The sequence below is a fragment of the Zalophus californianus genome, chromosome 13, assembly GCF_009762305.2.
Source record: "Zalophus californianus isolate mZalCal1 chromosome 13, mZalCal1.pri.v2, whole genome shotgun sequence".
Taxonomy (NCBI): domain Eukaryota; kingdom Metazoa; phylum Chordata; class Mammalia; order Carnivora; family Otariidae; genus Zalophus; species Zalophus californianus.
The window spans coordinates 9,435,801-9,457,877 of record NC_045607.1 but is presented as its reverse complement, the minus strand read 5'-3'; the positions used below and the strand labels follow the sequence as shown (position 1 = coordinate 9,457,877).

Genomic DNA, 22,077 nt, shown 5'->3' with positions numbered 1-22,077 from the left:
TGTGATAAATGTTTGAAGCGAATATCCCACCTTATAAACAGCATTGATGCTAGTGTGTGGTTGGGTGGCCCTTCAAAACAACTCTGCAATCATTTGATCATTCTCACTGCATTTATATGTTTAAAAAATATATACCTTTTAAGGAATAGAAGATGAGGCAGTACTGTGCTCTGCTGTGAAACTGGTACAGAGGATGCTGTAAATGAGGCTGTAATTTACTTTCAGTGGTATAAAGGAAAAAAAATCACTTTGCCTAAAGTGTATGCATCTTTCTTAAGGGTGTACCCAGATTTTAATTATCTAAATGTAAATACTTAACGAATTTTACTTAGAGTAATGAGCTAAAGTGCATACTACATAAATGAGATGTTCTAATTAATCATGTATGAACGACTGGTTTAAAGAAAAGCTATGTGAATTCTGTGAATGTTGGGCTATTGCCAAATTGCTAATCAGCATTTGCATTCATAGATGAGTTCACTTAATAAGTTGTGAGACATTCAGCAAATGTTTTAGGAAATTATGAGTTTTCAGATGCAGAAACTTTTTGCTTTTAACGCTTTTTTTCCTACATCCTTCCTAGAAACCATAGGCAAACATTCTTTCTGGAGAGATTAAAATGCAGCCAGAGAAAAACTTAAGAGAGCTAACATCTCAGGTATCATTCACATAGGAGTTTTGAACTATTTATCAGGACATACACCCTATCAAAGATATATGTTACCATAATGTGCGAGCTAGGTTTTTGGGAATTTGCAGTGTTATATGTGCAAATTAAAAATGCTTCCATAGTCCAGTACAGTGGTTCTCAGACTTTTTGGTCTTAAAACCTAGACTCTTAAAAGTTTTGAGAGACCCCTAAGAGCTTTTATTTGGTGGATTGTATCTGTCAACATTTATTATAAGAGAAATTAAAACTGAGAAAAATTTAAAGTATTTATTAATTAATCTTAAAATAATAATAAATCATTATATGTTAACCTAAATAACATTTTTGTAAAAACCTGTATTTCCCCCAAAAGCTCAGCATCTTTTGAGAATAATGACGTTTTTACATTCTTGCCAAACTCTTTAATGTTGGGCTCAATAGAAGTCACCTGGATCTTACACGTGCTTCTGCAGTCAGTCTGCTATAACGTGGCTGAAGTATACAAAGAGCATCTGGATCTGACCTCGCACAAACATGGCACTGGAAAAGGCAGGAGTATATGGTAATAGCCTTTTCAGGTAGCTGTGGACTTTCTTCTTTGATATTACACCAAAAGTTGACAAGTAATTCCTTAAAGGTTAGTTATAATGCAGAGTTTGAAACCATATCGATTAATTCTTTGCAGTCTGTTTCTTTAAAATCCATTGGTCTAATATGCAGTTCGAATGGATCTTCTACCTGTGCATGTTTTTGTAACATCATGCATTGATCATTTGGAAAATACTGGTTCACTGAGTTACATACATTTTCCAGTGTTGACACATTTCATTTTATAATACCAAAATATAGTTAACTAGTATCAACACCAAGCTAATCAGAAAGTTGACTGGGAAACTGTGAAACTCACGATGGTGGATGCAAATTTTCCAAAATTCTAATTTTCACTTGAAAACTCAAATTTTGTTAAGATACACACTACTTATGTCAGCTCTTTTGCTTGACAGGCACACTTCTTTTTTGAGAGGACATCTGCCAAATACCCAAGTCTGAATAATTATAATTTGGTCGTTTTACTTTAAAAAAAAAAATGGTGTTCCATAAAAAAACCAGCTTTAGCTCACAACTTAAACAGTCACACAAGTGCTTTTTCTCAAGATAACTATCCGTTGATATGCAGTAGAAATGCTTTTTGTTTGTTTCCCGTTTTGTAACAGGGAATATTATAGACATAGTAAAGGCTTGAGATGTAATAAAATAATAATTTCTCTTGCTTCACCAAGGACATTCGTAAATGAAACTGTCTTTTTGTGTGTGTTTGTGTGAACGCATGGTGGGGAAGAATTAAAAAAGAAACATCAAAGATTACTCAGTATGTGGTTTCCAAAGAGTTTTTCTTAGCACATGGGTCCCCAAGATGCCATAGAACTGTGCTGTCCAGTCTGGTTGCCACTAGCCATGGGTAGTTGTTGAGACTTGAAATCTGACTAGTTTGAATTGAGATGTACTGTCAATGTACTGGATTAGAAAGTGTACCCCAGAAAATAATGTAACATACTTCATTAACCGTGTTTTAAAAATATTGATTATGTGTTGAAATGTTAATAGTTTTCATATAGTGGGTTAAATAAAATATATTTTTAAAATTAATTTCACCTGATTCTTTATTTTTTTAATGTGGCTACTGGAGGTTTTTTTCTTTTTAATTTCATATGTGGCTTGCAGTGTATCTCTTTTGGACAGCACTACTCTAGAGAAAAGAGATTTTTGTGTCCATATTTATTTGGGAAAAGTTGGCTATCCCATTCCCCCTTAAAGATTTATTCTGCATATTGCCATATTAGTGTCGTGGAGTCTTGCAAAAACAAGCAAACAAAAATCTTTAAAAATTTTGGTTAACTCAGCATTTTCCAAAATACTGTATTTTTGGACCATGTGTTAACATTCCCTAGAACTAGCTATAGAAGCACATACTTTCTGATCCCAATGTGGGGACATGGTGCTAGTCTAATTTTCTTCATTTTATTGATGAGAAAACAGAGGGCGAGAGTTTGTCAAATTATAGAATTTTGAAATTATATGAACATCTCTTTAGAGAAAGTGCAAGAAAAAAATATACATATATTTCTTGGCAGGGTGACCACTTGTTTTCAGTTTGGCATAAGATAGTGTAAGTAATATAATGGGGGACAATCTTAAGTTTATTTTTATTTTGGTTTCCTTAAAGATAGAAAGAAGTTCTGGTTTTAGAGCTACACAGTTCTTTAACATTTTACTGTGTCATAAACTAGGACAATAATTCTTAGCCTTTTTTAGTTGTAAACTGGCTAAGAATCTGAAAAGAAAACAAAACTCCACAGATTGTTCCTTCAGGTGTTACACATTTGCACACAACTTGGATAAAATTTCAGGGAGTCATAGACATTCTACACTTAACCACGATCTGCAAGTGAAGAATTCTTCACATATGGTGCAGCGATAATGTACTAACAGATATTAATGAACATTACTCTCAAATTGTAAATAAAACTGACCCGTTAGTAGATGCTCATTGGATGCCTACTCTCTGTCTATACTGCACAATTCTATACTCTGAAGAATCCTGTAAGTGTAACATTAGGGTCACTGCTCACTTAAATTGCTTAAGACTTAAAACATACAGGGTGGGGGAAGCACCCTTTATCTGGTAAGCAAGACTCCTTTTACCTCACCTTAGAAATATTTATAGAAAAGCTCCATAATGCTTAGAGTAACTGAAACACCCAGTGTACTTACTTGAAAGGTTAGTTCTCTAATGAGCAGTTAGAAAAACCATCATGTGCTATATGTGAGCAATGTTCAGGATATCTGTAGGGAAGTGGACATTATTAAAGCTTCAAACTATGTCTTGCCGTGATCAATGATTGTTCTGTCTGCTTGCCCTACCAGGGGCATCTGTGCCGTAAGATACAGAATCTCTGTCTTGCCTTTTTAATGAAAATGCCAGAAGATGTTCTTTTTATTCAAGGGTATAGACTGAGGATTTATTTACCAAAGCAGTAGTAGATTTCAGTGTAGGCCCCATTACTTGGTTTTATCGATCTAAAAGAATATAGGTGAACTGAAAAGGGGTTGAGGGTTGTTAAAAGTTTGAGACCCAAATCTGATCCTTAGTTTCCTGCTGCAACTCCCCTGAAGAATTGAGCTGCTTTACCCATTGTCCACAGATGGCTCATATCTACTGATAAGGCCGACACCACAGCCAAATTATTCCAGGACATTGGCATGCTTGGCATCCAAGGCCCTTTATGTCCTTCCATGGACCTGAATCCCTCTTCTCTGCATATACTCTCTCATCCTCTCAACTTGCTGCATATCATTATTTCCAGGTTTTTCTTGTGCCTAGCATTCTTCCTAATTTCCACCTTTATCCACCTTTCAAAAATCCTACCCATTCTTTAAAGCCCAAATGTCACTCTGCCATGAAGCGTGATGTGATCTCTGCCTCCAGATGAGACTACTCCCTCCTTGGAACTTAGGAAACACTCATATCTTCTGTGACACTTTGCACAGACTGCTTGTTTGAGAATTATTTTCTTACATATATTTTATCCTACTAAAGACCAAGTCCACATCTTGCTCATTTCTCTATACCTTAGTAGCATCGGGAAGAGTTTGCACCCCATAGCCCTTCGGTAAAAATTTGCTGAATAAATGTAAAACCCCAGAGAAAAATAGGAGGTGCATAGTATTGACAATACACACATATTCATATCTATAAATAAGAGTTGGTAGAGCGTATCCTCCAATGGGAAAACCTCATTTTGGAACTGGGAAAAGGGTGGGTGGAAGGACAGTTGAGTGCTATGCCTCCTTTGCATGTTGGGCCATTCATAGTTTCAGAATTCTTGCTGCCCCAGCTAAATACCACTGCCATTTGACAAGTGTCTTAGTTTTCATTTTCCCCTACCACTGCATAATACCATTGGCAATTGCAAATGAAGTGGAAATTTAGATGTTAATGTTTGGGTATGATAATATAAAATACCAGATTCCTAAGGAGTGACTTTTTTTTCCCCCCTTTACAGGCATGTAATGAATTCACTACACATGTGATGAACCTTCTCCGAGAGCAGAGTAGAACACGTCCCATTTCCCCAAAAGAGATTGAAAGAATGGTGGGCATCATCCATCGAAAATTTAGTTCCATTCAGATGCAGCTCAAACAAAGCACTTGTGAAGCAGTTATGATTTTAAGATCAAGGTTCCTTGATGCCAGGTATGTGAGGCCACAAATCTGTTGCATGGCTTTTTTTCCTTTTCCCTTTCACTCGTATATTATTTTCTGTAAAACTGCCTACTTGGTCTTAGATTCTTCTTTAATTTGGCTAGAAGAGCTCTTCTCTACAATGGATAGGTAGTTCACCTCCTGGTGCCTGCACTGCGAGGCCTCCTCTTGTCTGGGAGTGGTCCTACTATTAGCTACCAATTTGAGGACTCAGAAAACAGATGGGAGTAGTGCTGCTACTAATGACTTAGGAAGACGTAGCCTTTAATTCTGATTCAAAAAGTATTTTTAAGGATAATTTTCAGTTTGTAACTCTGTTTTAACAAGGTTTGCTTTCTAAGAATTTCTTGATGTTACGTTACCTGTGCCTATTATAAGACAATACTTGGAAACACTGATACTCCCAAGAAGGAAGTGGTGTTGTAGTTAATAGCAATGACCACAAAACCCCAAATACTGTTTTTCCAAATCAAGGAAGAAAGCCTATGGGTCTCTTCTGTAAGGATGAAAATTTCCCTTCTATCTGAAACTTTCAAGTTTGGCAGGAGTTTTAATCAATTGTATATGACGTGTTGAACTTACTAGATGATGTAATAGAATTGTCAGGCTCCTACGGTGTGCTGCCTCTGCGGAGATGCCTCTTGGGCATTGCTAAAGTTTGTGATCAGTCTTCAGCTTTGGAAAGGAGTTTCTGTTTTGTTTTGCTTTCTCTCTCTTGCAATCTGACAGAGGCGGTAATTATCATCCAAATTTTACAATATTAAAGAAAATAACTACGTTAGCTTCTCAACTGGAAAACAAGGTGTGTGGGACAGTGTTTATGCCAGAGCTCTTCCTTAGAGCCAAACAGAGAAACGTATGCCACCTGACTATACTACCATTCTCCTAGTTAAGGAAAGCCCTGTATCATTTTTGGTTCCTTCTTCCATACTGAATTAGTCACCAGAACTCACCAATGCTTGGTTTTCAGGATTGCCCCTTTTAGCTCTTTTTTTCCACCCTCACACTACTCGGCCCATCCTTTTGTACCTGGACTAGCCCAGTTCCCTCCTGGGTCTCCCTGTCTCCAGTCTTGGTCCCTTTCTTGCCCCTCCCTCTGCACCCCTTCTCTGGTTCTGGCACCCATGATGCCCTAATTGCTTTGCTTAAAAACCACAGTAGCTTTTCAGTTCTGGATAACTCACATACACACTACTTAACCTAGCATTTAAGGCCTTACATGACCTGTTCCTGCCTCAATTACTTTTTTGTTGTTAAGATTCTCTGAAGTTTTATTCTATTTTTTTCCTATTTAAAAATTCCCATGGTCACTATGGAAAATTGGAAAATCTGTAGAATAGAAAGATGCAGGATAAAAGACAACCACGTTTTTGCTACTTAAAAAAAATCACCCTAAATGCTTTAGAATATTTGCTTCTGGTTTGGGGGCTTTAAAAAAATGTTCTTGTGGGCGCCTGGGTGGCTCAGTTCGTTAAGCGACTGCCTTCAGCTCCGGTCATGATCCTGGAGTCCCGGGATCGAGTCCCGCATCAGGCTCCCTGCTCAGCAGGGAGTCTGCTTCTCCCTCTGACCCTCTTCCCTCTCGTGCTCTCTATCTCTCATTCTCTCTCTCTCATATAAATAAATAAAATCTTTAGAAAAAAAATGTTCTTGTGATGGTACAATATGCATGATTTGGTTTGCTTTTTAAAAAATTTACCATGAATAAATAACATTTTTATATAATGTAATCTCTAATTTTAAATATTTTAATAATTGAAATCTACCAAATGGATATATAATAAATAATTTACCTAGCTATTCCTTCATTTTTTGAGCATTTAAGTTGTCCCTATTAATTTCCATGATAGTTTCTTTCTTCTTTCCTTCCTTCCTTTCTTCCTTCCTTCTACAGGTATTTACTTATGCTGAAGATTTTAAAAGTAAACAAGATAGGTTAACGTATTTGCCCAAGGGGCGCCTGGGTGGCTCAGTCTTTAAGTGTCTGCCTTCCGCTCTTCGGCTCAGGTCATGATTGCAGGGTCCTGGGATCGAGCCCCATGTCGGGCTCCCTGCTCCGCGGGAAGCCTGCTTCTCCCTCTCCCGCTCTTGTGTTCCCTTTCTCACTGTGTCTCTTTCTGTCAAATAAATAAATAAAATCTTTAAAAACAAAACAAAACAACACATATTTGCCCCAGTTGGAGCTTCCCTTCTACTTGGGGAAATAGACAGTCAACAAGTAAACAAATACAGGCATACGTCAGAGATACTGCAGATTGGGTTCTAGATCACCGCAGTAAAGTGAGTATCACGATAAAGTGAATCAAATGAATTTTTTGGCTTCCCAGTGCATATAAAAGTTATGTTTACACTGTACTATAGTCTGTTAAGTGCGCAATAGCATTATGTCTGAAAGAAAACTACATGCCTTAATTAAAAAATACTTCGTTGCTAAAAAATGCTGTCATCTGAGCTTCCAGCAAGTTACAATCTTTTTGCTGGTGGAGGGTCTTGCCTCAGTGTTGATGCTGCTGACTGATCGGGGTGGTGGTTGCTGAAGGCTGGGGTGGCTGGGACAATTTCTTAAGACAACAGTGAAGTTTGCTGCATGACTAATTCTTCACAGACAATTTCTCTGTAGCATGTGATGCCTTTCAATAGCATTTTACTCACAATATAGCTTCTTTCAAAATTGGAGTCAGTCTTCTCAAGCCCTGCTGGTGATTTATCAACTAAGTTGATATAATATTCTAAGTCCTTTGTTGTCATTTCAACCATCTTCATGGCATCTTCACCAGGAGTAGATTCCATCTCAAGAAATCACTTTTTGCTCATCCATAAGAAGCAACTCCTCATCCGTTCTAGTTTTATCATGGGATTGCAGCAATTCCATCCACTTCAGGCTCCACTTCTAATCTGAGTTTTCTTGATATTCCCACCATGTCTGCAGTGACTTCCTCCACTAAAAAGTCATCATGAGTGTTATGAACACTCAAATTCCTGTTAATGTTGGTATTTTGATCTCTTCCCATGAATCATGAATGTTCATAATGGCCTCAGAGTGGGGAATCCTTTCCAGAAGGTTTTCAATTTACTTTGCCCAGATCCAGCAGAGAAATCACCATCTCTTGCAGCTGTATCTTTACAGAATGTATTTCTTAAATAGTAAGACTTGAAAGTCAAAATTGCTCCTTGATCCATGGACTTGCAGAATGGATGTTGTGTTAGCAGGCATGAAGACATAATCTCATTGTCGATCTCCATCATTGCTCTTGGGTAACCAGGTGCATTGTCAATGAGGAGTAATATTTTGAAAGCAATCTTTTTTTTCTGAGCAGTAGATCTTAACAGTGAGCTTTAATATATTCAATAAACCATGTCGTAAACAGATATGCTGTCATCCAGGCTTTGTTGTTCCACTGATAGAGCACAGGCAGAGTAGATTTAACATAACTCTAAGGGCCCTACTATTTTTGGAATGGTCAGTGAGCACTGACCACCTGTATTAGCTCCTAACCAGAGAACCAGCCTATTCTTTGAAGCTTTATTTTTTTTTTTAAAGATTTTATTTATTTGACAGAGAGAGACACAGCCAGAGAGGAAACACAAGCAGGGAGAGTGGGAGAGGGAAAAGCAGGCTTCCCCCTGAGCAGGGAGCCAGATGCAGGGCTCGATCCCAGGACCCTGGGATCACGACCCTAGCCGAAGGCAGACGCATAACGACTGAGCCACCCATGCGCCCCTCTTTGAAGCTTTAAGGCCAGGCATTGACTTCTCCTCTCTAGCTATGAAAGTCCTAGATGGCATCTTCTTCCAACAATATAAGGTTGTTTTGTCTACACTGAAAATCTGTTGTTTAGTGTAGTCACCTGCATTGATGATCTTAGCTAGGTGTTCTGGATAACTTGCTGCAGCTTCTCCATCAGCACTTGCTGCTTTACCTTGCACTTTTATATAATGGAGGTGGCTTCTTTCCTTAAACCTCATGAACCAACCTCTACTAGCTTCAGACTTTTCTTCTGCAGCTTCCACCCCTCTCTTAGCCTTCATAGAATTGAAAAGTGTTAGGGCCTTGCTCTAGATTAGGCTTTGGCTTAAGAGAATATGTTCTGGCCTGTTTGATCTTCTATCCAGACCACTAAAACTTCTTCCATCAGCAATAAGGTTGTTTTCACGTTCTTATCATTCATGTGTTCATTGGGATAGCATTTTCAGTTTCCTTTGCATTCATAACTTGGTTGACTGTTTGGCTCAAGAGGCCTAGTTTTTGGCTTGTTTTACCAAGCTTAACGAAGACATGGCTTCTTCACTAAGCTTAATCATTTCTAGCTTTTGATTTCAAGTGAGAGATGTGCAACTCTTCCTTTCACTTGAACACTTAGAGGACATTGTAGGGTTATTAATTGACCTAATACTAATATTGTTGTGTCTCAGAGAATAGGGAGGCCTGAGGAGATGGAGAGAGATGGGGGAAGGCCGGTCAGTGGAGTAGTCCGAACACACACAACATTTATTAAGTTTGCTGTCTTAGATGGGCACGGTTCTTGACACCCCAAAACAATCACAATTGTAACATCAAAGATCACTGATCACAGATCACCATAATAAATATAATAATAATAGAGATGTTTGAAATATTACAAGAATTATCAGAATGTGACACAGAGACACCAAGTGAGCAAGCATTGGTAAAATGGCTCTGGTAGATTTGTTCAATGCAGGACTGTCACAGACCTTCAATTTGTCACAGTTGCAGTATCTGTGAAGCACAGTAAAACAAGGTATGCCTGTATGCTACAGTATTCTATTCAGTTATGCAATGAAATGTAATAGGATGATACATGCTGTGAAGAAAATAAAACAAGGTAAGGGGCAAGAAAATGATGAAAAGAGGATACTATTTTAAACAGATGTTTATGGAAACTAGTGTTTCAGTGAAAATCTTTATTCATTGAAACTTTTTGATCTTTAGGATTATTTCCTAAGGATTAATTCTCAGAAATGGAATTATTAGATCAAAGTTTAAACATTTTTAGTGCTCTCATTATATCATCAAGTTGTTATCTCATGTGATTAATACAAAATGAAATCCCTCTTGGTCTTCCCTGTTTCCTCTGACTAGAACCACTCCCCACCCCCCAACCCCCATCGCTGGCCTTTCACAGTAAACTCCCAACCCAACCCCAACTTGGTCACCACTGATGAGTTGTCATCTGTGAGGGTGTCCAGCATGGAGCCTGGAACAGAGCGAGTGCTCGTGTTTGTTGATTTCGTGAGACCTTGCTCATCCTTCTAGGCCCAGCCTAAATTTCCCTTTTTAGGAAGCCCACTTTTAATCACTCCACTAGACTGGTCCTTGCCTTCTCTTCAATACTGACATGACATTGTTACAGTTCTCTAGACCAAGCTTCATTCAGACTGCCTTTATTATAGCTTTTCAGGAACATTTCTTCTCTTTCTAGTAAGCCACATTGCCATTGAAAACAACCGCCAAGTCTTGAACGTTTATATTCCCCATGATTCCAGCAAGCTTCTTAAATACAATAAGCTGCAAAAGGTAATTTATTGGCTAAGAAGATGAATGACTATTTCTCCTTCATACTTTCAATATCTCAAGTCAAAGAGTTAAGGTAGTGTCAGAAAACAAAAAAAAAATTCAAAATTGCTTTTCAACTTTGAGTATTTTAACAAAAAATATTATGTAACAGAGATACTTAAAAGTACTTCCTTCAGAAAGAAATCCTTCCTAACAATTGCTCTCCTTATTTTTGCTGATACTTTCCCATCCTTGTCAACATGTGTGTGTTTTTTTATTACATAACTGCATTCATAATGTATACACCTAAATGATTTATTTTTTCTTCCAAGAAGAGGAAGTATGTTAACAAGTCAGAGTGAGCAGAGGCAGAATGGGAAGGTAGCAGAGCTTGGAGCAGAGTCCCTTCTCCCGCAGAGATCACTGTTAGTGATGTTAGATGCTGACGGGTTGCAGCCCTGGGGCTGAGGCGCCGCTGCACACTGGCCTGAGGCACAGCCGTTTAGAGTTTGCTCAACCCTGCAGGAAAGAAACTTAGGGGGATGCTTAATGGGCGTTTTCTACGGAACGTTTTTCTAAAAAAATAAATAAAGTGTAATACCAAGTTTTTCTGTTTTATGCCTTCAAGTGAATGCAAACACTGAGCTTTGGTTTCATCTGTTCCTGTAGCACCTTTCAACCAGCCTCTACACTGAGAAGCGGAGGTTTTTCTGCTCTAGACAGACATGCTCATTCAGATAGATGATTTCCTTGCTCACTCTGGCTTCTCCTGTGGCCATACTCACATTTTCCTGGTAATTGGACAAGTTGAAGCGTGTACCAATGCAAAACATTTAAGAATAAATTTGCATCGGTGCCTCTGCTCTTCTAGTAGGAGTGCTCGAGTAGTTTGGACGTAGCCAGACTATCTGGGGTGAGGTGTTCTCTTCTGCTCATGATTTTTTTCTCTGAGGTTTTTCAGTGTTTACTAAAACCATTCCTAGGCACAGTTGATAAATGAGCTAAACTTAGCTTTGCTTTCTCAGATATGTTCCTGCTCATTCCTCCTTTCGTTTCCCAAAGAAATGCTCTTGTATCAAGCCTCAGTCTTGCTGTTGGACTCCATGTTTTATTTTTATTTTTATTTTTATTTTTATTTTTATTATTTTAAAGATCTAATTGGCTTTATTCAACCATTCAGGACCTGAGCAGCATCCCATCTAACAAAGAAGGGTGCTCTGGACTCCATGTTTTAGAACTTAGAGTCCCAAATTCACACACTTACATAAAAGAGAATTGAGTGGAGTGGCTGGATGAGGGACAGTAAGGATTACAGCAGATGGGTGCATATCTGGGGGGCATAGCCATCACTCAGCTTTAGCCTATGGCTGGCTTCTGAGAATGTGGGACTCGTGTGACTGATCTTCCAAGTTTTCATAAGAAGCCAGAAACTTAGATTTTCATGGGTAGGTCATTATTATATAGTCTCAACAAATATGATCTGTGGGCCAGGTAATTATCTATAGATTTGACAGTTTCAATACCTACTCTAGACCTTTTCCACCCTACGCACCCACACACCTCCTCGTCAGAGGGTGCCTCTTCAAAGTGTCCCCAGGTCAGAGGAATGCATGACTGCTGCAAAAATCCCAACTGCTGTTCTTGGTGTCTTTCTCTCCCTTTCCTTCCCTCCCTGTTTTTCCTCACCACCTCCCCCATTTAATTCATCATCACATCCTGTAGATTTTAATCCCTAAGTAGATCTTCAATCTCTTCTTCATCCTTCAGGAAACAACCGACAGTTTAACCTTCCAAAAAATTATTGAAATTAGGAAATTTCAGGACTCATAACCTGAGATGTTTTGATCAGACCTAGATTTCTTCCTCCCCTGACTCTCCCTTAATGTTGAGACATAGATCACGTACTTAACCTGCCATGTTAGTGACATCATTTTAACTAGAAGAATCTCATAGGGTCTCCACATTTTACAACTGCCTACTGACTCTTTCCTGAGTATAGGATATCACAAGTGAGACGATCATTAAGATTATTGGGAAGGCAGTATTAAGAAAATTATTTGGGGAAGTATTTTCTAGTTAATGGAGGATCTAATTTAAAGTGAAGTCTGACAAATGCTAATTTTCAGGTTGGAATTCTTTAAAATTGTAGTAACAAGGGGCGCCTGGGTGGCTCAGTCATTAAGCGTCTGCCCTCGGCTCAGGTCATGATCCCAGGGTCCTGGGATCGAGCCCCACATCAGGCTCCCTGCTCAGCGGGAAGCCTGCTTCCCCTCTCACACTCCCCTTGCCTGTGTTCCCTCTCTTGCTGTCTCTCTGTCAAATAAATAAAATCTTTAAAAAAAATTTTTAATAACAAAACCCAAATATAAGTAACATTTTTGCTGTTTGAAATAAATTGTTAATAAATACTTGGTCTTCTGACTCTGCCACACCCTTCCCAGTAAAAACAAAGAAAATTTCCTCCCCTACTCTTTCCCTTGTGAGCAAATCATGCCTTAGTCCAGGCACTTGCTTAAGCAGAAAAATCCAGAAATTCTTAATGTATTTTTTCCTTACCTTCCTTCTCTTTCTCCTCCACCCACTGCCCCCATCCAATCCATCACCAAGTCCCACTGTTTTTACCTTTTAGACAGATCTTGAATCTTTTTATTTCCATTACTCTCACCCTATGCCAGGTTACCATCATCTCTCAATTTGACCATTGCAGTTGTCCCCTTAAACATCTACATTTCCTGGGGCACCTGGGTGGCTCAATCAGTTGAGCATCTACCTTTGGCTCAGGTCATGATCTCAGGATCCTGGGATCAATCCCCACGTTGTCGGGCTCTCTGCTCAGTGGGTAGTCTGCTTCTCCCTCTCCCTGCTTGCTCTCTCGTTCTCTGTCAAATGAGTGAATAAAATCTTTTTCAAAAAATCTGCATTTCCTTTCATGCCCTCCTCCAACTATTCTCAGCAGTCAGAATGATCTTTTTGGAACTTAAAATTTAAAGCCTTTAATAGCTTCCTATTACACTTAAAATCCAAAAATTCTTACGGATCCACTAAGCCTGTGTATAATCTGGCATCTGCCCATCCTTCCATACTCAACTCACACATTTCCTGATTTTTACTGTGTTCCAGTCTCCTCTACCCCTTTGAACTTTCCAAGCTCGTTTCTGTTTCAAAACCACTTTCTCTGCTCGTTCCTCTTCCCATTCTACTCTTTATCTGAGTAATGCCTACACTTTCTCCAGGTCTCGGATTCAGTGTCACTCCTTCAAGGAAACCTTTCCTGACTCTGTAATCTATGTTAAATTTCCTTCTTATACCTTATACTTTTCCTTCATGACACTTGATATGGTCACCATGATTTGTATTTATTTCCGTGTTACATGTCTAATGGCTTTCTTCCCCCTAACTTTCTGCTCTCTCCAATCTCCTGTAAACTCTCTGATAGACCTTACCTGTTTTGTTCCCACTGGATCTTCATTGAATACCTATAACACAGTAGATCCTTGTTGAATAAATTAAAGAATCAAGTTAATTGTGCTTCACATTCTTGTATTTTTAGTGATCCTCTATCTTAAAATGATTTGTAAAGTGCTTTGGAGGGTGCCAAGAGCATAACTGCAATATCATTGTGATAAATCAGACCCTAAGAATGTTTAAAAATAGAAATTATTTTTTTCGTATAATTCTAATCAGTATATCCCTCTTTGGTTAAGGCTGACTATAACTATAATTCTCTCTTGGTTCTTGTCATAGACGAAAAAGGCGTAACTTCAGTAAACAGGCCACAGAAATCTTGAATGAATATTTTTACTCACACCTCAGTAACCCCTACCCCAGTGAAGAAGCCAAAGAGGAGCTGGCCAAGAAATGCAGCATCACAGTGTCACAGGTGAGAGGACACCGTGGGTCTGTCTTGTTTCCCTGTTGATATAGGAACCCTATTTTTTGCTCAGGGTATCACCAAATTTCAGATCCATGTGTTCCATCATCAAAGAAGATAAAAAGAAAATATAGATATTCGCACATTTTTATGCAAGCTTTTAAAGCTTAGGTGATTTTTTTTTTAATCCTAAGTGGCAAGGAATCAAGATAATCACCCACCACCCCAGTGTAAATCTTCTATAGAGAGGACATAAACATGCCATGGGGAGAGACACAGTTTATTCTTAAGTGACTCTTCAGTAAATGGCATGTAGTCCTGCTTTCCCTGATTTAGATGACTGACCTAAGCTTCTACCAGTGAGAAACCAATTTATTTGTTGCCGAAAGGAAATTTAATATAACTCTTTGGTGAAAGCTTTGAGGAATTCACTAAGTCTTTTCTTGGTAACCATGCTATGATATTTGGGTCCCAAGGATTTCTTTGCTTCCTTGTTATTCATTAAACAGAAGAATTAAGTTTATACGTATCACTGTTTTTTGGGTTGTTGTTGTTGTTTTGTTTTGTTTTTAACATTTATTTGTAATAAATTGTGACCCTGAAATTAGCTGTCATCTTCTAACAAAAATACATTTAGTTTTAGGCAGATAGGTGGGTATTTAGGTTGAGGATTGGAGACAAACAAATGAACAACTGTACCTCCTTATAAAATAAGTATATTTTACTGGCATTAGCTCTAAAATATAATTTTATTTAAATACTTATACTGTTGTTTATAGATTGACATCGAGATAGCTTTTCTTTATAGCACGCAAATGTGGTAATTGCCAACCAGCTATTGCAGTGGAACTTAAGGAAAAGCTGACCCTTGGCAGAAATTTCAATGTTCCCTTTTGGTCATGGGTCACAAAAATTTTAAAGTAGTTTCTAAATAAATACTGCTGCTGTACATATGAAGTCCAAGATATTAAAGATCCCCTTCAGATTCTACTGAAAGTTTTGTATCAGTATTTTAAGTCATTGTTCTTTAAGGGATTAAGGTCTGGGTTTGAGATGATTTCTAGCTTCTGTTTTGGCATTACTTTCCATAGAACCTCTAGAACAACCTTCAGTTTATAATTATGCTATCATTTAAGAGTTAGTGTCATTCTCTTATGAAATAGTGGCTTATCTTGATTCCTCTTGCCCAGTTTGAAATGGAATATAGTTGATTTGAGTTACCAACTTGTGAAGATGTATATAAAACATTCCTGTCTGGGTTATATAGTACTCACTGCCACTTAGAATATTAAGGAACAGTCTAATGTGCTGGGTCATATAGGGAAAATGAAATTAAGTGGGTGTTTTTCTGGTGTGTGCTTTTCCCCTGAACATTAGTGAAAGGATTGGGCTCATGCTAAACGTCAGTTGATGATGCCGAGCCCCATTTTCAGGCTCTCCCAAGAGCTCTCTGACTTTAGAATTCAAATGTTTGCAGGTCCAATTTCAATTAAGGTGTTTTCATGTCTCTGCTTCTTTTTTACTTCTATAACATAGTTACCATTGGAGAATAACACAGATTATATACATTTTTTGAAAGTGATAAGATCCTGGCTTTTCATTAGTATAGTACTAGCATTTTGTGTCTAATGTAGGACTTGCCTAACACATGCTGTGTAATAAGTGGGAGAAAAGTTTCCTTCTGACTGCTCCGAACCAGGGAGGTTTTGCTCTACTTCTAAAATAGGCTAGGAACACATTACTTACTTTTTTAAGTATATTACTATATTCATTTCACTTATTTTCTGATAGAAAAACAGCTTTGTTAGGTTAAAAAAATTTTTTTTGGTAATTGCTTCAGACATGGAAATAATAGAGACTTAGAATAGTCTGTCTACAAAGCAGACTTGCTGACCTTTTTTCTCCCAGTTCAGCCTTTCAAATGCAGAATTTCAGGGATCTGTTTAAGCATTAAATTGTGACAATTTCTTCCCCTCTTACCCTTTTCCTGCCTAAAGAAGTTAATTTCCCCTCAACAATTCCCCTCCTACACATCTCTGAAGTGGGAACAATGATGTTATCATTTTAAGTATTAGACATCAATTGCTAGCCTTATAAATTAGTGCCCTATTATTTAAGTTGTTTAGAGGTGAAACCAGAGAATGTTCCAGAACTGACAGGTTAACTACTTTCTAAAGAGAAAAAGTATTGTTTAAAATATACATCATACTTAAAATACAATTAAATTTAGAATCCAGAAATCGTTCATATACAAAACTAACTTAGGGGTGCCTGGGTGGCTCAGTTGGTTAGGCGACTGCCTTCGTCTCAGGTCATGATCCTGGAGTCCCGGGATCGAGTCTCGCATCGGACTCCCTGCTGAGCAGGGAGTCTGCTTCTCCCTCTGACCCTCTTCCCTCTTGTGCTCTCTATCTCTCATTCTCTCTCTCTCAAATAAATAAATAAAATCTTTAAAAAAAAAAACTAACTTAAAAAAATTGAAATCCAGTGAAAACAGGCAATTGTAGCAACACAATTTTTGCTAGATTTAGGGTATATGAAACTGATTTATTCTTTATTGCTTAAAATACTGCTTAAAATAATAATTAAGAATAAGTAAGGAACTTTCAAAAGAAAATGTAAGGAAATATCTTTAGTACTTTGAGGGTAGGAAAAAATTTCTTAAAAAGACCATAAAAAGTATAAACAACAAAGGAAAAGATAAATTTAGTGCTAAGATGTTTATCAAAATACTTAATAAAGACTGAAACATCAACATTATGTAACTATTTTGGTAAAGATTGGATCAGGCAGGAGTCATCAGTAGATATTAAATCTAGGGAGAAATTTTGATGAAGAAGATGGTCTTAAAGTGGCTCTCCATAGGCCCTTTGTTGGTTGCAAGGGTTAAAAAAAAAAAAAGCAATTATAGAGTGGAGAAATGGAACAAAACCCTGATCAGGTGATTAGAAGCAACATCACCAAAGTGGGACAGGTGGACATTGTGGGTAGTGTTTCATCCAAGAAAGTAACCTGAATCTAATCACTAGAAAACATCAGACAAACAAAATGAGGAGTGTTCTGTTAGGGAAAAAAGGAGGATGGGAGCAGTATTCTTGAAAAATGTCAGAGAAAGGCCATGGAAATGTTTCACACTAAAAGAGGATAGAGACATGACAGGTAAATGCAATACCTCACCCTAGACTGGATCTTATACTAAAGGGGAAAAAATGCCGTGAAGGATATTGGGTTAGGTTAATTTAAGTCAATTATAATTTGTAATTGTACTACCGTTCTATAAGAGAACATCTCTGGTCTTAGGGAATACACACTGACTTACGTAGGGATAAAGGGCCATGACGTATATAATTTACTTTCATATGGTTCAGGAAAAAAGTGTGCGTGTCTGTGTGTTTATATGTGTGTGCATGTATATATGTAAACACATACACACAAACCTATAAACACAGAGGGAGAGTGTGCATGCATGAGTACACACAGATGATAAAACAAATGGGGCAGAATGTTTAATAACAGGTGAATATGAGTAGAAGGCATACACAGATGTTCTTTGTACTGTTTTTATTTTTGCAAGTTTGAAATCATTTCCAATAAAACCTTTTTTAAAATGTGAAGACAGCCCACAGACTGCAAGAAGGGATTTGTAAGTGTATGTGCAAGATGAATATCCAAAATACAGAAGGAATTCCTATAAATTAATAAGAAAAAACATAAATAAGGACCTCACAGAATAATATATTCAGTTATATGAGAAGATCCTTATTAATAATCAGGAAAATGTTATTCAAGAACTGCAATGAAATCACATTTTACATATCCCAGGTTGCGGCAGAAAATCCTAAATTTGACCATTCCAAGCCCACACATGGTTGGCAAGAATATACAGTAGCAGGAACTCTTAAATATTCTTGGTAGGAATGTAAATGGGTATAGCTACTTGGAAAACTTTTGGCATTATCTTATAAATTTGAATGTACCTATACCATTAAATCCATAATTTTACCTCTAAGTGAAATTGCTCTAGAAAACTTCTTGTGTACGTATATCAGGAGACATGGGTGAAAATATTCATTGTAACATTATTTGAAAATGGTAAAAAACTTGAAGTAAGAAAGTTGTCCATTGATTGCGGAAATGGATAAATCCATTGTGGTATAATCCCATTACAGGTTACTATATAGCCATGAAAAGGGATGATCTACAACTATGTACACCCAATTTGAATGAATCTTAGAAACATAATAATGAGTGAAAAATGCAAATTGCAGAGGATGAGACTCTTGATCTCAGGGTCATGAGTTCAAGCCCCACGTTGGGCATGGAGCCTACTTTATGTATTTATTTATTTTTAAATTTATCTTACAGAGAAAGAGAGCACAAGCAGGGGAGTGGGGAAGGGACAGGGGGAAAGGGAGAAACAGACCCCCAGCTGAGCAGGGAGCCTGACTCCGGGCTCCATCCCAGGCCCTGGGATCATGACTGAGCCACCAGGCACCCCGGAGACTACTTTAAAAAAAAAAGTTCAAAAACAGGCGAAATTGATCTTAGTGTTAAAAGTCAGGATAAAAGTGATTACCCTTGGGAGAATAGTGATTGGAAAGATGATGTTTCTTTCTTTCTTTTTTAAAGTTTTATTTATTTTAGAGAGGGAGAGAGAACGCACACACGAGGTTGAACAGGGGGCGCAGAGGGAGAGAGAGAAAGAAACTTGTGGGGCTTGATCTCACCACGGTGAGATCACCACCTGAGCTGAAACCAAGAGTCAAGCGCTTAACTGACTGAGCCACCCAGACACCCCTGATGTTTCTTGATCTCAGTGATGGTTTCATGGGTGTCTTCACTTTTTGGAAAATTCATCATGCTCTCTACCGTGTGCCTCCTTTTTGGCATATATATATTTCACTTGACTAAAAAGTTTACTACTTACACAACAACAAGCCTGCCCTCATGGAGCTTATATTTTCCTGGGAGAGTGCAAACAGATAAAATAAGTAAATGAGATGATAAATTAGAATAAAGTGATAGGTGTTATGGAGAAAAATAAAGGAGGGAAGGAGAACAGGGAGTGAAGTGTGCAATTTTTAATAGAATGGTAAAGAAAGCCTCCCTTGAGAAAATATCTTTTGGTAAAGATTGAAGGAGAGAATGAACAAGCCATGTGGCTAACAGGTGAAGAACATTCCAGGCAGAGGGAACAATAAGTGCAAAGGGCCTGAGGTAAAAGTTGCCTGAGCAAGTGGGAGAAGTAGTAGGAGATGAAGTCAGAGAGATCCTGAGATCCAAATGGTGCAGTGGCCTTGGACACCACGGTAATGGCGGATGTTTCCTCTGAGTGAAGTGGAAAGCTGGGGAGTGGCATGATTTCACTTAAAGTTTAGCAGGATCACCATGGCAGCTGTATGGACAATAGAGTGAGGGGCAAGGAGAAGCAGCCACCAGTTAGGGTTCTTTGCAATAATCCAGGCAGAAGGTGCCGGTGACTTGGGCCAAGAGGTTTGTAGTAGAGATGATGAGAAGCGGCTGGATTCCAGATAATTGTGACGGTACAGCCAGGAGGGTTTACTGACAGATGAAATGTAGGATGTGAGAAAGAAAGTCAAGGAGGACTCGAACATTTTTGGCTTGAGCAGCAGAAAGATGCAGTTTTCATTAAGTATGATGGGGAGGGATTTGGGAGGAGCAGGTTTTTCAGGGGGAAAGGAGATCAGGAGTTTGGTCTTACATATGAAGTTAATATATATTATTATATTATTATAGTTTTTAAAATTCACTATATATTATATAAATAGGCACTGGTAAATGAAAAATTTACAGTTTTTGTTAGTCCTACATTAATTTGTGCTAATATATTATAAATATAAATGTCCTTAACATAGACTTGCAGGTTGAACTTAGAATTTGAGATCTCTGATTTCTTAAGACTTGGTTTGGTTGAGTAAGGTGGAGTTCCCCTTTTTTTATATAACACCCTGAAAATTCACAAAAGAAGAAATTATTTCAAATGTCATAAGCATTGAGAATCATACTTAAATTGTCACATATTCTTAATTAGTGAAGGAGATATTAATATGCTTTTACTTTTTGAAATAAAGCTAACTTGCATTGATTATTCAAATTAGCAAGTCACAAAAAACTTCATTGTTCTCCTGATTCCAATTTTGAGTTTAAAGAACTCTGGCCCCTACTTTCTCTGCTAGGTGTTTTTAGAATGAAAAATGTTCACTTATTCTTCATAGCTACTGTAATTGAAATGTACTGTAAAGAAAGGATTGATTTTTTTTTTTAACGGATGAGAACCTGAAATAGTAAAGAGGTTAATTGGCAACATTAAGATTCATTCATTCATTCATTCAACTAACGTATTTTAGAGCTTTTAAAGCGGTGCACAAGACCCGCTTTTCTAACAGTCTAGTGTGGAAAAAATTATTATCTAACCCTTACAGATGAGGAGACTGATGTTCAGAGAGGTTAAGTGATTTGACAGAGTCACAAGTCTTTACAAGTGGGAGAGCTGGAGGTTCTTCTTACACACAGGTTCTTGATAAAAAGCAAGAGAGTGGATTTTTACTTTTTTTTTTTTTTTTCCCCCTGCAAGAGGCAGTGTGATTCCTCTATCCCTGGGGCCCCAGCTGCAGAGTCCTGGTTTGTGAGGCCCAGGCCTGGGCTTCTATCACAAGGACTGCATCATTTCCCCCTAAGCTGCTTTGGACACTCCAGGCTAGTTAGTAGCCTGAGGTCTCCTTCCTCATTAAACTACTTATTCCAAAGCAGTGAATATTCAGTAAGCTAATTAAAATTTGTAAGTAAGATTTCCTTATTAAAAAAAATCTATTAAAATAAGAAGAAGCCCGTTAAAATAATAATTAGAGCAGGAAAAAAAGGATGACTATCAAATTACAGTATCTTTTTCAGCTATCCATAAAGGACCTGTTCAGTGGCTTTGGCAGGAGATAGAAGGCAGGAGTGGGTTTCTCCTGTAAATATGCAGTTGGTGAACTGGAGACAAGGTGAAGGAAAGTGGCAGCTATTTTGTTACAGTGGTTCTTTCACTTGTCTTAAAAGAAGGCTACAGACCCTGTGTTCTATAAAGGCTCTGCTTGTGGGTCCTAGTGGAGATAGACATCATTAAACAGTGTGCAAAGAACAAAGGAGCAGGTTGTAAAGAGATGGGAGCTTTGAGGCTGCTGTAACACTGAATACAGAGAAGGCGTATATCTGCAAGATTTAAAGAAAACAGAAGCCTCTGATTTGTTGTTTCTGTCTTCTCTACAAACAGTCAGTACCGTGATTAGCAGGGTACCTCCAGTTGGCTCCAGTGGTGTCAGGTATTTTATTTCTTTTAAATTGACATTTTTTTGAGAAGAACCTCTTAACACTAGTTTGATTATAATGCCCAAACTAAGGATAGGGAGACTATTTCCAGCTTTGATGTAGTGGTTTTTGAGTTTTCCTATACCTAGAAGAAGCCATGATCATGATTAGAATTTGAGATCTCTGATTTCTTAAGACTTGGTTTGGTTGATTAAGGTGGAGTTCCCCTTTTTTTTACATAACACCCTGAAAATTCACAAAAGAAGAAATTATTTCTTCTGGGTCCCTCCAGTTTTTGTCCCCTTCACCTTCTTCTGCCTAGTTCTTCCCTCTGAGTATTCCTAGCAGTCTCTCCTCATTGCATCTCACCTTGCCATCGCCTTGCTTCTCTGAGGCATGTCAGACCAGTAGGCCAACATATCAGTCAGGCTCCCAGAAGAAAACAGATGGCACACTCACATTAGAGT

At 38.0% G+C, this 22,077-nt stretch overlaps 1 protein-coding gene across 2 annotated transcripts in view; it reads left to right on the top strand.

Moving 5' to 3' along the window:
- The window catches only part of PBX3 (PBX homeobox 3), a 205,965-nt gene that overhangs the window by 160,549 nt on the left and 23,339 nt on the right, over positions 1-22,077 (top strand). For both annotated transcript variants that reach the window (XM_027616686.1, XM_027616687.1), the window contains exons 4-5: positions 4,714-4,904; positions 14,173-14,308. In XM_027616686.1, coding sequence (XP_027472487.1) covers positions 4,714-4,904; positions 14,173-14,308 — 327 coding nt within the window. The remainder of the gene's footprint in view (positions 1-4,713; positions 4,905-14,172; positions 14,309-22,077) is intronic.